The 15,486-nt window shown below is 37.4% G+C and overlaps 1 protein-coding gene across 6 annotated transcripts in view; it reads right to left on the bottom strand.

Annotated features, from left to right (window-relative positions):
- Positions 1 to 15,486, bottom strand: part of PPARG (peroxisome proliferator activated receptor gamma) — a 123,983-nt gene that overhangs the window by 42,053 nt on the left and 66,444 nt on the right. For all 6 annotated transcript variants that reach the window (XM_037802304.1, XM_037802291.1, XM_037802264.1 and 3 more), the window contains 2 exons: positions 5,287 to 5,514; positions 3,739 to 3,908 (listed from right to left, as the gene is read on the bottom strand). In XM_037802304.1, coding sequence (XP_037658232.1) covers positions 3,739 to 3,908; positions 5,287 to 5,506 — 390 coding nt within the window. In that variant the 5' untranslated portion in view covers positions 5,507 to 5,514. The remainder of the gene's footprint in view (positions 1 to 3,738; positions 3,909 to 5,286; positions 5,515 to 15,486) is intronic.

Raw genomic sequence — 15,486 nt, 5'->3', positions numbered from 1 at the left:
ATATTCCTTGGATGCTTTTCAGATACTCACTTTTTAAAACTGTTATTAGTGGCTGAAAATGCCGTTTGGCTAAGTTGACAGTTGGATAGACCACGGAGCACTCACATATTTGGCATGGCTTGGAGAGGGAGGTTTTCTGCTAAGAAAATTGTTATTTAAGTTTAATCCTTTCAATACAAATTTTTTATTAGATCCATGATATCTTTCAAAGGTGTATCACATTCTTTTTTTGATAATCCAGTCTGTCGATATTAAAGAATCATTAGTAATATCATTTATGTACTATATCTGTACATAAATCTTGAACTGCACACACCTTGGAACCTGCTTTTACTTTTTTTTTTTTTAATACTAAGTTCATGACAGCCGGTTATTTTCTTGTCATTTGACGTGACTTTCAAGAAATCTAGAGAAGAAGGTGTAAGGATAATATCAGTGAAGGTTTTCCTGCAAAATTATATATTGGTTTGAAGGAGGAAGCAGGCGTCTCCAAAGTTTCTTTATATTACTGATAAAGAAACAGTCTTTAACAACACTCTTCTTTATCATTTCAGAGTCCGACAAATAATGTGCAATTTCAACCACTTACTCTTCTGATTATCATGAAGTCTGAGAATTGGTGTGATGAAGATGCATGACTCACCATTCCAGAAAATTGTTTTCTGTATATATTTATTGTAAAGTCTTCACATTCTCATGTGAAAGATAGTGCCTCTTTTTTAAAATTGTATTTTCTCACACCTCTCCTTTCACACTTCACTTTTAGTAAAACTTCAGGTAGAACAAAATCTAAGAATGGGACTGTTAATTTTACAATGAGATTAAAAGCCCTGTGTCAAACTTGCATTCAGCTTTTCGATGAAATGATATGACCAGTAGAGGCCAAATCATGAGGTACTATACACTGCATGTGGGAATATACTAAAAACTCTTCCTGATGTAGGGTCTTATGTAGAAATACATAGAAGTACAAAAGTGTATTACTCTGCATACATGGTAGATTGTGTTTATTTATATCTCTAGGTTAGTCTAGGTTATAAAATGTTCTTTCACTAAAGATGCAAAAATATGGTGAAATCTCCTAAAGAATAACGTGTCCAATTTGTAAACAATAAATGACAAGCTTTGCAAGCTCTAAAGTATTTATATCTTTTGATGTGTAAAGTTTTCTTTTATATAACTCTGCAATATTAACATATCCAAGAATCTGTCACTATTTCACTTTAATCCAAAACCAATTTTTTCATTCCCATCTGCCTAACTGGCATTTTGACAAGTATCATTTAATTTACTGGCATTGTAAAATTGTTTAAAAAGACCTATTGATAACTATCTTAAAGCAATTTAAATGTTCTTTTCAATTCATAAGTAAGTAGGCAGCTTTGTGGTCAACTGCATTTTAATTTATAGGGTATATCCCACTGAAATGGCAAACATTAAACTGCCAAAGCACCTTTCAGAAAAAAATATACAGATGAGTCAAGCACATTTGCCAATTTCATTTTCCTGGCTTTTTGTTGAGTGTTGATGGTAAGTTAGAGAGATGTCTTCGATTACTGAGAGTCTCTGGTCTAATTTAGCAGTATTCAGAGGGTGGCAGTAATTTAATTAATTACTTTGCATTAGTTTAATTAATGAGTTTAATTAATTTGCATTATTATGACAATAGTTTCACCCTCATGTATGCTCTGGAAGGGCTTTAGGGATTCCTTGGGGTCCCTGACACATTTTGAGAATTGCTGATTTATAACTTAGAGAAGCCTAATTATATGGTCCTACTAATATTTTTCTTATCTTTGTCTTTAAATGTGTAGATGCCTATTTTCCCTTCTAAGGTTAGCATCACTCTCTTTGCATTTTAGTCTGGGATTTCCGTAATTCATATGTCAGATGGATTGCAAGTTACTGCAGGTGAGTATACGTGCTCTTAGTTTTCTTCTATTGTTTTTTCTAATTTTTATTCAGTCTAAGTTAAGGACTCTCCTGCATTCTTCAGGTTTTATTAAGTATTTATTTTCCATCTCTGCCTTCCATCCTTTCAGCTCCTAACTTGAAAGCACTTAGATTTTCTCCTCCCACTTCTCTCTTCTTTTTGCTGCTTTTATCATTATAACCAAATCACTGACAATGGCTCCTTCTTTAAATTCTCAGCTGCTCTCTGTAGTGTTAACGCTCCTCAAATGTGTGCCTAACAGAATTAAGGTGGAACTATTTGCTCAAAGGTTCTAGTTTTCTAACTGCTTCACTAACCCATTAAGAAACAAAAATTACTGTGGAGATTTCGTGAACCATGCATTTTTCTTTCTTAATGAAAATAATCAGGACCATTATTTCTTCAAATAATGGAATATTTGAAGAAGTGAATGATTTCTTCAAATAAAGACTGCTCAGAGTTTAGTAGCCCTTTATTCACATGAAAATTGTATAAATTTAACTCAATAAAATAACATGTTGGTCCTGTTCACTAAGATTTGAGACAATACATAATGATTTCATATAAAATCACAGATATTTTAATTTGTTTTAATCACAGAGTGAATGTGTTTTAGTGTTTTAAATGAAAGCATCTCTTGCCAGAAGTATCTCAAGGAGTCATTTTTAAATTATAAACCTCCAAGATGAGTAAGAGCCAAATCCTTTTGCACATGAGGTGATTAAGGACTAAAGTGCTTCTGTGATTGGCTAGTGACGTGGGGCAGATGGCACAGCTGACTACTCGCTTGTGCCTTTTCATCATATTAGGTTCATCTTTCAGAGTGAAAAGCTGTTTCAAATGAGGGAACTTTAGACAGCATCTCATTTGACTCCATTATTTTCTAGGTGAAGAAACTTAGGCGTAGTTAAATAACAATATATGCAAAACCATCTCATCCCTGAGCAGGTGCATAGGAGGAATCCAAGAAACATTCATTTCCTTTTTTTTAGCCCCAAATCCAGTTAGTCACTGAGAAAGCCCAGACACATATCCTAACTCCTGCCTACTTCCTGTTCTGTATTTTTATCCTGAATAAAAAGCCCCATTGAGGACTGAGTAGGGTCTTAGTCTATATAGAAACAATATTTCTTCTATAAGGTAAATATTTATGAACAATTTATTCTGTGTCCTGGAGAAGTTATTACTATCATGTTCACTGATATATTAAAATTAATTGTTTTAAAAGATTACATACTAAAATGTGAATGGAGCAAACTTTTTCTTAACCAATGGGCAGAATATTACTAAATTTTTAACTTTCCTCAATACTTTTTTTAAAAGAAAGAAGGAAGAACATAACACAGGGCTCAAACTGATGCCAGAATAAGAATGGGCAATAACGAATAAGGTGAACCTTACAGGACTGTTTTAAGTAAGGCTTAAATGAAGATAAATACACACACACACACATAATACAGGTTTTGGTGCCTGCCTATTACTATCTTGCCATGACTTCTTGGACAAGTAACATTTTTTTTTTCTTTTTAATCTGCAAGATGCAAGGTTTGAATTAGATCAGTGTCTCAAAGAGCCATTTGGGAAAAGAGAAGTGGGATAAGGCAGCCCTGCTTCTTTTACCAGTTTTCTTAGGTTTCCAAATATTATATTGTTTTTAGAATGGGTTCTGCCAAAAAAAAAAAGAACTTTGACAATTTAACCTTAATTCCTCGTAACATGTTTGCAACAGGAAATGAAACGACAGGTACATTTTCAGCAAATTTTTGAAGGATGCAATTTTTTTTGTTTGTTTATTTGTTTTTTACCTTGCATCCTTCACAAGCATGAACTCCGTAGTGGAAGCCAGAAGCTTTATCTCCACAGACCCGGCATTCGATTGCCATGAGGGAGTTGGAGGTCTCTTCATGAGACTTATTGTAGAGCTGCATCTTTTCAGAATAATAAGGTGGAGAGGCAGGCTCCACTTTGATTGCACCTGTATACAGAAAAATGTGAGCAGACAGTTATTGCATAAAAACAATGCTAAGAAGGCAAGAGGGTATTTTTTTATTATTTACATGCAGAAACACTATGAAACAGTGAAAAAACCCCAGGGTTAAGTCAGGGGGAAAGGAGGTTTGGTGAGCACAGGCAAGTCACAACATCTCTGAACCTCACCTGTGAAAATAAATGGGGAAGGGAATTAAGCCTGTGATTCCACAACCCTTCAATAACCTGAAAAGTAAAGCCCTAAGAGAATGTATGGTGTTTGGGACAATGAGGCCAGTTTTGCAATGCAGTGTTCTGCATTTGGCATTCATCGCCATATTACACTGTGTATTTTCTACTGAAGTGGTACATTTTAGAAGTGTTTAAAAATCATTCTTGTAAAAGAAATACAGAAGGAAACATGCTGTGAGGAGGTAATAGGATGCCCAGCCTGAAGGCACATGAAGAAAGAAGAAACCAGGCTACCACCAGGGCTGAGTCAGAAGAGGTAGTTTGTAAAATGATCTTCAACAGAGAGTAAGAGAACCTATGGTAAATAGGCACTACCTTTTTACTGGTTAGGATCAGGCCGATTAAATTTCCATATTAGGCTCTAACCAAAAATCACACAGATAAATATAACCAAGTATATTATTTATCTTAAAAAAAAAAACAAAACCAGAAATACAGGAACTTCTTACTTAATGTCAAATAATGGCTGCCAATTACATGGTGGTGGCTTTGGAAAACCAGCATAGCAGCAAACAAAAAGATAAAAATCAAGGAAACAGCATCACAGAAACATATTTTATCTTGAAACAATGCAGTTTTAGTTTTTCTTCAGTCTGATGTTTCGATGTGAATTTGATGGAATGAAGATTTATCAATAGCTGAGTATCAAAACTTAAATTTGTGCTAAAAAAACAGGCTCAATGTAAGATTTTCAATCTGCTGGATTAGAAAAAAAAAGAGGGCTACAGCAATAGTAATTTAGTTATGATAAGTTATATAAGGTAACTTGGAACTGTAACTTATTAACTTGTAAATGGTCAAAGACGTCAAAGTCTGGGTGATGGACTCAGTCTGGGGTACAACTGGCAATGCAAACATACTAGAAAATGCTCTTAAGAATGAAGGAAGCAAGAAAAGAAAGAAAGAAGGAAGGAAGATGGGAGAGAAAAAAAGGAAAGAATGAGCTGGGGCAATTACACATCGCATTCCTCCGTGACACACAGTAAATATCTAACATTCCATGGATAAATAGATGAACAAAGAAATGGTAAATGCCCTCTTTCTAGAGTTCTCTGCAGCATTTATTCCAAAGTCATTAAGATATCAGTGCAATTTCATTTTAGCAATTTGAAAAGTGAACATAAACATCATACTTTGGTACTCCTGGAGCTTCAGGTCATATTTATAATCAGCAACCACTGGGTCAGCTCTTGTGAATGGAATGTCTTCATAGTGTGGAGTAGAAAGGCTGGAGAAATCAACAGTGGTGAAGGGCTTGATGTCAAAAGAGTGGGACTGGTCATCCATTACAGAAAGATCCATGGAGCTGATCCCAAAGTTGGTGGGCCAAAATGGCATCTCTGTGTCAACCATGGTAATTCCTGAAATGCAAAGAAAAACAAACAAACAAAACAGCCATGAAGTTAATCCTAGTAAATACAGCAATCTCCTAATGACACATAGAATGGAAACTGAAGAAGTCTTTGGCACATCCCTGCACCACTCAAGATGGCAGAGTGAGGCACTTCAGGGCTTCCTCCCCCAACAGAAACGTTGAACCAGCAAGAACTGGCAGAAACATCTTTCTCAAAGCTTTAGAAAATAAAGGACTACACTAACAGGGCAAGCATTCCATCAAGAAAAAGGCTATTTAAAAGCGGTAGCATCTCACCATGCCCTGGCTGGCCCCTCCGCTATCCCCTCACTGCCTGTGCTCCCAGTGAGGATTCCTGGTTCTGGTTCTGGAGGGAGCAGAGCAACCCTCGTGCACATACTGGAAGCATGTGAGTCTGGCCCAATCTGTCTGGTGGTGGCCTGAGGGGCTTGCAGTCCCAGAACTTGCCCTGCCTGTAAAAGACGGCTCACAGAGCTCTCGGACAGAATGCTGTGGAACAACAGTCATATGACTGCCTGGGGCAAGGGAATGCTGGCTGTAGGAGATACAATGCAGTGCCCGGGACCATGACAGAAGGGGGCCATTTTTTCAGAGGGAAGAGGGGCCATTCTACCTTGTAAACAGGGAAATTCCCAGGGCAACATGCACATGCCCGAGACAAGACACATGTGCAGAAAGGTTCAGGGAGGACCCTGTGCTTTGGCCTAGAGCTAGTCTGTAAACACATTGTATGGATATGCCCTGAAGCAGAACACTCACACAGGTCAGTATGCAAGGACTGGAAAAGGTATTTTCTCTTTTATTTCGTCTTCTTTCTTTCTTTTTTTTTTGTTAGTTCCTGGCATTCAAAAAAAGTTCTGACATAACACTAGCTTGTTACAGTTAAGGAACAGACACCTCAGAGTCCAAAGTCCAACAATAACATATTAAAATATCAAAAAGTCCAAGTTTCAACAAAAGATTAGCAAACATACAAAGAAACAGGAAGTGATGGTCCAGGCACAGGAGATTAAAAGATTAGAAACCATCAATAAGAAAGACCAGTTCTGGGACATACCAGACAAAGACTTTTTTAAAATATGGTCCTAAATATGCTCAAAAAGCCAAAGGAAAACATGGACAAAGAACTGTAGAAAATCAGAAAAATGACAGAAGAACACCAGAAGAATATCAATAGAGAGATGGGAATTATGAAAAGGAACCAAACAGAGCTGAAGACCACAGCAACAGAAATTAAAAATTCCCTAGAGGGACTCAACAGCAGATTGGAGCTGGCAGAAGAAAGAATCAGAGAACCTGAAGAAAGGACCACTGAAATCATTCATTGTGAGGGGCAAAAAGAAGAAAGAATGAGTAAAAGTGAACAGAGCTTGAGGAACCTGTGGGACACCATCAAGCAAACCAGTATATGCATTGTGGGAGTCCCAGAAGGAGGACAGAGAAAGGGGCAGAGAGAATATTCAAAGAAATATTGGCTGAAAACTTCCCAAATTTAAAGAAAACCATGAATATATACATCTGAGATGCTCGATGAACTCCAAACAGGATAAACCCAAATAAACCCATGCTGCAGAATATTATAATCAAACTGTCAAATGCCAAAGATAGTGGGAATTCTGAAAACCGCAAGAGAGAAGCAACATTTCATATACAAGGAAGCCTCAATAAGATTAAGAGCCAGTTTCTCATCAGAAACCATAGAAGCAAGACGGCAGTGGGGTGACGTGTTTAAAGAGCTTAAAGCAAAAGACTGCCATCAAGAATTCTATATCTGGCAATACTGACTTTCAAAAGAGAGAGAAGGTAAGACATTCCCAGGTAAACAAAAGCTGAGAGAATTCATCACCACTAGACAAGCCCTACAAGAGATGCTAAAGAGAGTGCTGCAGGCTGAATACACAGGGCAATAGACAATAGATCGTAGCCACATGAAGAAATAAAGATCTCTGGTGAGGGTAACGATACGGGTAAGTATATATACCAGTACTATCGTATTTTTTGTTTGTAACTCCACTTTTTACTTCCTGCTTTATCTAGAAGGCAGATGCATAAAATGTAATGGTAAGTCAGTGGTTTTGGACTCATACTGCATAAACGTGTGATTTGTAACAAGCATTTCATACAGGTGGCGGGATTAATAGGAACATGGTTTGTATGTACCATTGAAATTAAGTTGGTATCAAAGTAAATGAGATTGTTAGAGATTTAGGATGTCAAATTTAAGCCCCACGGTGACTACAAAGAAAATATTGGAGAATACGCAAGCTCATGGAGGCAGACATTAGATTCCAGGGTGCCGGGACGAGAGGCAGGGGAAATGGGGAGTTAATGCACAATGGATGGAGAGTTTCTGCTGGGGAGGTGGGAAAGTTTTAGTAATGGAAGGTGGTGAGGGCATCGCGATAACGTGAATGTGATCAATGCCACTGAATGGTCTGCTTGAGGGGTGGCTGAGATGGGAAAGTTTATATTGTATATAAGTTTCTAAAATTAAAATTATAAAAAAAAGAAGAAAGCAACTAAAGAGACAATGACAATTAAATGTAATATATTATCCTGGATGGGACCAGCAAGGGAGGACAAAAGGCAAACAGGGACATTATTGAGACATATGAAAAAGCTAGAATATAGACTGTAAGTTTTATATCAATGCTAAATTTCTTGAGCTTTTAACAAGAAGTGAATATCCTTGTTCTTAGGAAATGTACATGGCAGTATTAATTAAGCATTACCAGGGGACGGGATGGGGATAGAGAATGGGAAGTGAAGGCTCAAAATGTACAGAGTTACTATTTGGAATGATAAAAATGTTTCGGTATTGGATGGTAGTGATGGTAGCACAACATTGTGAATCCAATTAACGGCACTGAAATATATACCTGACTATGATTTAAATGGAAAATGTTAGATTGTATATATGGTAACAGAAGAAAAATTAAGAAAAAAAACTCCATGGAACTACACTACACGAACAGGGAACCCTAAGCTAAACCATGGACTTTAATAGCACAATTATAAATATGTTCTATCATCAATTGTGAGAAATGTTCCACACCAATGCAAGGTGTTAATAATACGATGGTGTATGGGAACCCTGGATTTCATGCATGATTGTTTTGTAAACCCACAACTTCTCTAATAAACTAAAATAAAGAAAGAAATAAAATGTTTAAAAAAAGTCCTCAAAGAGATTAATCTCATTTAGGTTATCATAGTAAGAGAACATAATCATCTTCTTAATATCAGCTGGGTTGCTGTGATACAGGAAGGAAGATTCCCCTAAACTGGTTATCACAGTAGAGAACCTTATATTAGAGCAAATGTATGCACTGTCACCATTAAATGTCCTGCAAACATCCCCGCTCTACTCTCATTATGTTCTATAGAAGCTCATCAGCTGAGTCTATTAATGATTGTTTTTAAAGATCACAAGGTTCAGGGACAATTTCATCTTCTTGACGTTAGATGGTCTAAGTATTTTTCTCTTTTGGATGGAACTTCTGCCACTCCATTGGTGTTCATAATGCTTTGCTGTTGTCAAAAATTTTGGACAAAGAATAAACTTAGGTAAATGAATTTATTCTTTTAACTGCATTATAATATAGTTTTGTTCTTTAAGTAATACTAACATGAATATTTTTTAAAAAGTAAAGATTCCTTCTGTACTATCAGAACTTATTCAAATATTTATTTTTTCTATTTATACAGCTATTTGTAAAGAGGAGAAAGTTTTACAATATTTGAGAATCACTGTGAGATTAGAGATACAAGGATAAATATTTGTTATAATTGAGAGAATGTCACAATAAGAATCCAGCCCAGCCAAAAGGCTTGAATAGACATTTCTCCAAGGAAGATATACAAATGGTGAAAAAAACACATGAAAAGATGCTGAACGTCATTAGCCATTTGGGAAATGGAAATCAAAACCACAATGATATACCATTTCACACCTACTAGAATGGCCGCTATTAAAACAACAGGAAACTACAAGTGTTGGAGAGGATGTGGAGAAATAGGAACACTCATTCATTGCTGGTGGGAAGGTAAAATGGTGCAGCTGCTGTGGAAGACAGTTTGGTAAGTTCCTCAGAAAGTTAAGTATAGAATTACCAAATGACCCAGCAATCCCACTTCTAGGTATATACCCAAAAGGAATGAAAGCAGGCATTGCACAGATATTTGCACACCAATGTTCACAGTGGCATTATTCACAATTGCCAAAAGATGGAAGCAGCCCATGTGTCCATCAACTGACGACTGGATAAATAAAATGTGATATATACACAAATGAAATAATTTAGTTATAAAAAGGAATAAAGTTCTGATACATGCAACAACACAGATGAACCCTGAAGACATCCTGTTGAGTGAAATAAACCAGATACAAAAGGACAAATATTGTATGATTTCTGATATGAAATAATTAGAATAAGCAGATTCACAGAGTCAGAAACTAGAATACAGGTTACCAGGGGCCAAGGTGGGGGTAGGGAACAGGGAGTTAATACTTAAAATTGTACAGAGTTTCTATTTGGGTTGATGGAAAAGTTTTGGTAACAGATGGTGGAGATGGTAGCACAAGATTGTGAAGGTAATTAACAGCACTGAATTATATTTTGGAATGTGGTTATAAGGGGGAAATTTTAGGTTGTATATATGTTACTAGAATAAAAATCTAAAAAAAAAGAAAACACAACATAGGACTGTACAACACAAATAGTGAACCCTAATATGAACCATGGACCACAACAAATAGTTCAATTACAAAAATGTTCTTTCATGAATTGTAACTATTGTACCACACTGATGCAAGGCATTAATAATAGGGGACTCAATATTTTATGCAGGATTTTTCTATAATTGTACAACTTTTCTAATTAAAAAATAATCTAGCCCAGCATTAATTATCAACCACCCCCTGAAACAAAAACAAAATAAAGCAAAATGGAAACAAGGAAACATATAAAAGACAAAGGGATAAAAACAAGAGGTTTCTAAGGCCGCATAGGTAGTTCCATGAACTGCCTGCTCAAGATGGAAAATGTCACATGCATTTTTCTAGACATGATTTGTGGTCACAGTAAGTGAAATAAAGCCCTGACAGGTTTGGGGGTCTAAGTATTTAATCTGAACTTGTGACTCACTGGTGTGTGCAGGCTTTACACTTTTATGCAAAGGGAAACTGTCTGACTTTGTTTACCTGAAACCAGTTCACTATTCCAAAGCAGTACCAAAAAAAACAGTTGCTAAATTTTTTAAACGTTTCCTCTTTGGTCAAAAGCACTCATGGAGAGCTGTGGGAATTCAGGATTGCTGACACTGGAGACAAAGAAATGAACTGCTCATAAACTCTCAGGCTGCTGGAATCCCAGGCTTATCTGTCCTGCGTGCAGTCATATATTCCCCCACCTAACAAAGCACTTGGCTCACAGAAGGTACACATCAAATATTTATTGATTAAATCTTAGATGGATTGCTGACTGAAAGAGATGGCTGTGAAATTTTAGCAGAAACGGGCGGGGAAGGGAGGAGGCAAACTTAGTATTTATTGAGTAGCTCTCATGCACCAGACACATGCTACCTTTTATTTCATTGAATCTGAGCTATTATCCCTACTTTAAAGATAAGTAAGCTAAGTCTAGAGAGGGGTGAAGTGACTTGCCCAAGGTCAAAGCACTAGTCAGTAGAGGATTCAAACTCATGGTTGACCCAGAAACTGTATTCTGTATATATTCTCTTATTGATGAAAAACGTTCATGGAGGAAGGGCTGGTCTACTGGGGGGTTTGGGAATGGGCTCCTCGCTTCTTTCCAGCAACAGAGAGCTTTAAGGAACTTACTCAAAGGAACTTACTCTCAAAGGCTAGCTCTTGCATGGCATTAAAGATTCCAGTGGTGGTCTTCATAAGAAAAAACAAATTGTCTAGGCAGCACAAAAAATGAGAATAGTGTGGCAAACGGGCCCCAGTGGTCCCCAGGGGGCTCACTGGGCACCATTTGGGTTCACATGTCTGAATAGCTACATAAATAAGTACCCAAACAATCTTGAGTTATCTCTGTTACCAGGTAAACACTACACACCAGAGAGAGGAATGTGGGTTGGTGAAAGCTTCAAGGTCACACTGGGTCTCAATGACATCCAGAAGAAGTTTGTGCTCTAGTGACAAGAGCACCCATCCGTGTCCTTTATTTCCAAAGTCATCTGCACCTATTCATATGGGCCACTTCAGATTCTTTGCCCATCTCCTCAGCAAGCTTAATTCTCATTCCTCTAACCACTTTCCTTATTATAAATTAGTTTCATTATCAAAATACATCTCTTTTGTCTAGACTGTAGTATCTGTAAAGGTAGGTTTATCAACCATTTCTCATTCCTGCAAAGTTCTTCTGCCTCTAAAACGAAGGTTGACTGAGTTAAAGGTAGTGCATATTCATCCGTGTGGACACCGGGAAATGAAAACAAGGATGCAAAAAGTGCCTGGGTTGCAGGAAAAAGTGATCATTCATCATTTTACTTAATTTTTAAAAATGTTTTGTTTCATTTTTAATCTGCAACTACAGTGACTAGCTGTCAACCAAAGTCATGATTCTTAATACAGGAATCCTATAGCCAGGGGGCATCCATTTATATATTAAGGAACGTAATGAAAAATGTGACTTTTTAAGACATAATAGGAAAAGCCCCCAAAATTCTGGGCTTGTAGTACAGTTCATGGCCAAATGAATGTATGTTTTTACCGTACTCTACTATTAAAGGCTTACTGATGGAAAAGCCAGACATTACGAAAAATGAAAACATCTCAGCTTGTCATTCAAGTCCCTGCATGACACAGCCCTAACTTACTTTTCTAGTCTTATTTTCTGCTGCTTCTGCTGGACCTCACTTCCATCCTGAGCATTTCTTCTTAGGCATAGCCTACTATTTTCCCAGGTTAAACATGCACTGCTTTTTCTAGTCTGCTGGTCTTTGTCCATGGTGTTTCCTGGGGTTGAAACATCCCCTTTCTTGCCTCATCCCCACTTTGTCTTTCAAAGCCCAGTCTATATGCCACTTTCTCCATGAAGCCTCCCGTGAATTCTCCAACTTCAAAAAGACTCTCCATTGTCTGTGCTCCCACAACCCTTTGTACCTCTCTTTAATTCTGATACATCATTATTTGGATACGTATCTCCACTATTCAATTTCAAGTTCTGCAGCAAAGGGACGATGTCTTACTATTCTGTTTTTCTTAGGTCTTTTAGGCACCATAGTGGTTCACTAAATGTTTGCCACTCGAATAGAGAAGAGTACATGAGTTTTCACTTTACTGAGAAAAATGGAAAAATAAAGAGACTTTCTCAATGGTTTTGTTTTGCTAAGATTTAAGCCTCCTAAGAAGAGATGCTAATCTTCCATATCATAAGTAAAATACAATTTATGCTATAACCCCTCTCCCAACAATATATACTCAGTTTCTCTCTTTTGATGATTATAGGAGGAAGATTAGGGTCCTATAAAGACTTTTTCTTTTCTTAGTAGGAAGGACAAAGTGAAAAAGAAAAACAGCTTGCCGCTTTATCCCGATAAAAACACACAGCCCAAATACACATTTTCCCTTTCCCCTTGCCCTCTTCCCTTGCCTCTTATTTCTGGGACGCCTTGACCTAAACAATATTACTTCATGGGCCATAATTACTGGGAGGCACAGTGATTTCCTAGATATTTTATTTTATTTTGACTTCAAGATGGATCCAGGGAGCCTGCTTCCAATTTCGTCTCTAGAAAACATAAGCTACCGTTCCTGCCAAAACTGTAAGTCGAGTAAGTGTTTTCTGTTACTCCGTGCAATTACCCATGAAAGAACAAATGTACAAAATACTTGCATGAACAACAGCCCCTCTCAGGAATAAGAAACAGTGCCTTAACTTTCCAACTGGGTGACAGAGTTGTGTTGCTACAGATATATCCATGGATTTCACAACCGTTTGTGTGTTTCGAGCAGCAAGTGTCTTTTTTTAAGCAGACCTCGCAAGGAAGGACATGTGCCACATATCTCAGATCTTCAAACTTGGCTTTCAGCTCCTTGATAGTCAACAAGCAGAATTTTCACAATACTCCAAGGTACAATCCAGTGCAAACAAAAATACCACCAATTTCATGCAAAAATAGCCTCTCTAATAGGACAAGGCATCATTACTTGGGGGTATGGAAGTGGCTCAGAAAAGATGCCAAATTAGAGAAGCGTGTGCGAGAACTAGACAGTCTACCTTTGGGGTTTTGTGTTTTTCTCTTATGAAAAGAAAAGAAAAACTTCTATTGCAATAGCTGAGGAAATGTTGCATCTCTTCAATAATTACATTAGCTAACATTGATCGAAGCGTAAATTGCTGTTAGGTATTGGGACAGATACTGTGCTTGGACTGCCTCCTTCATTCCTTACCACAATCCTATGAGGCAGACATACTTACAATTCTCCCTAAAGAAAAGGAAACTGCGGCGCAGATAATGGAAGCAAGCGACTCGCCTAAGAATGCCCTGTGGTACAGTGGTAGAGCAGAGTTATGAACGCAGACCATCTAACTTCGTAATAGCCTGCATACTTAACCTTCTAAACTGAATGCTGATTAGAAACAAAAAAATAACAAAAAAAAAACACACACCAAATAACCTCTTCCTGATCATTCAGTTCCACAGTAATAAATAACTCTTAATTTCAACAAACATTCATTCAACACCTACCATGTACCAGGTTCATGGCGGGGGGGCAGGCATGTACTATGAAGAATGATTCCCAAATAAAAGCTTTATTAGAGAAATGTGTTAAGCCAGGGTCCAGGAATTTGTGCCAGGAAAAGCCCTGCACAGATTCTCTGAAACTTGGTAGCCTCGTTGGAAGTCACCTTCAAGAGGCAGACACTGATTTTTCAGTCTCTTCTAACTTGCTTTGGTTTATTATCGTGGTATTTATAAGTGTGGCACCAACTTATTTCTCCAGGTCCTCCTTTCTGAGTCATGCAAATCATCATGCAGTGCAAATCTGACCCGGGGATTTTCTAATTTGGCTCCTATCAGGATGGCTGACATGCAGGCATCAAAATCAATCTGAAACAGCAGAGCGGAAAAGGCCGTTCTGAGATAATCGGAGTTCCAAGTAAACTGATTTGCCGATCACAGTTAAAGGCTGACTGAATTAGAACTCGGTTTTCTGTCTTCTAGCTAGCATTCTCTGCACTGCATTAGAAGTTATTCCTTTACGTGGAGATGGTGGAAAAGGGACTTGTAAGTCATGTCAGTTTTCACAGAGCCAAAATTTTTTGGTCGTAAATAAATAATATAAAAGAATGACATCAAATTTAAGAAGGAAAACAGACGCATGAGAGGTACTTTTTGACAAATTACAACAGAAGGAAATGCAGAAGAAATAAATCAGGGACAGAATTCGCGTCTAACAAAAATCAACTCTGAATTCATCAAAAGGTTTGGGGAATGGGAGTTTTGACTAATTGAATGGTCTAAAAAACTGAGCATTGCCTGAGTCCAAATCTTCACAGAATTAATGCAGGTGTACATGTTTTATTTATTTGTTTGTCTGGTAGTTTGTGCAGGCTGCTGTTTTGAACAATAATCAGTGATGAAGGATGAGAGCCAGGATGGGGTCAGATGGCCTGGGTTCAAATCCTGCCCAGTTGCTTGCCAATTTTGTGATCTCTTTATCCCCATTATCTCTTTATCCTAATTTCTCCATCTGTAAAATAACAGCACACTGCCTACCACAGAAAGTAGCTTGAGGATTAAAATACATAATATATGTAAAGCACTCAGAACACGGCCTTACACTTAATAAGTTCTCAACCAATGTAGTTATCACAAGTAGTATTTTCTGTACTTATTAGTAATCTGAGCACTAAAGTCATAGAAAAGGTGGGCTAAATGCTAAAAGCCTCCAACGCTACCTCCAGGGGACAGGAAGAGGAAG

Source organism: Choloepus didactylus, chromosome 1 (assembly GCF_015220235.1).
Source record: "Choloepus didactylus isolate mChoDid1 chromosome 1, mChoDid1.pri, whole genome shotgun sequence".
Taxonomy (NCBI): Eukaryota; Metazoa; Chordata; class Mammalia; order Pilosa; family Megalonychidae; genus Choloepus; species Choloepus didactylus.
This window is presented reverse-complemented; position numbering and strand designations above follow the sequence as displayed.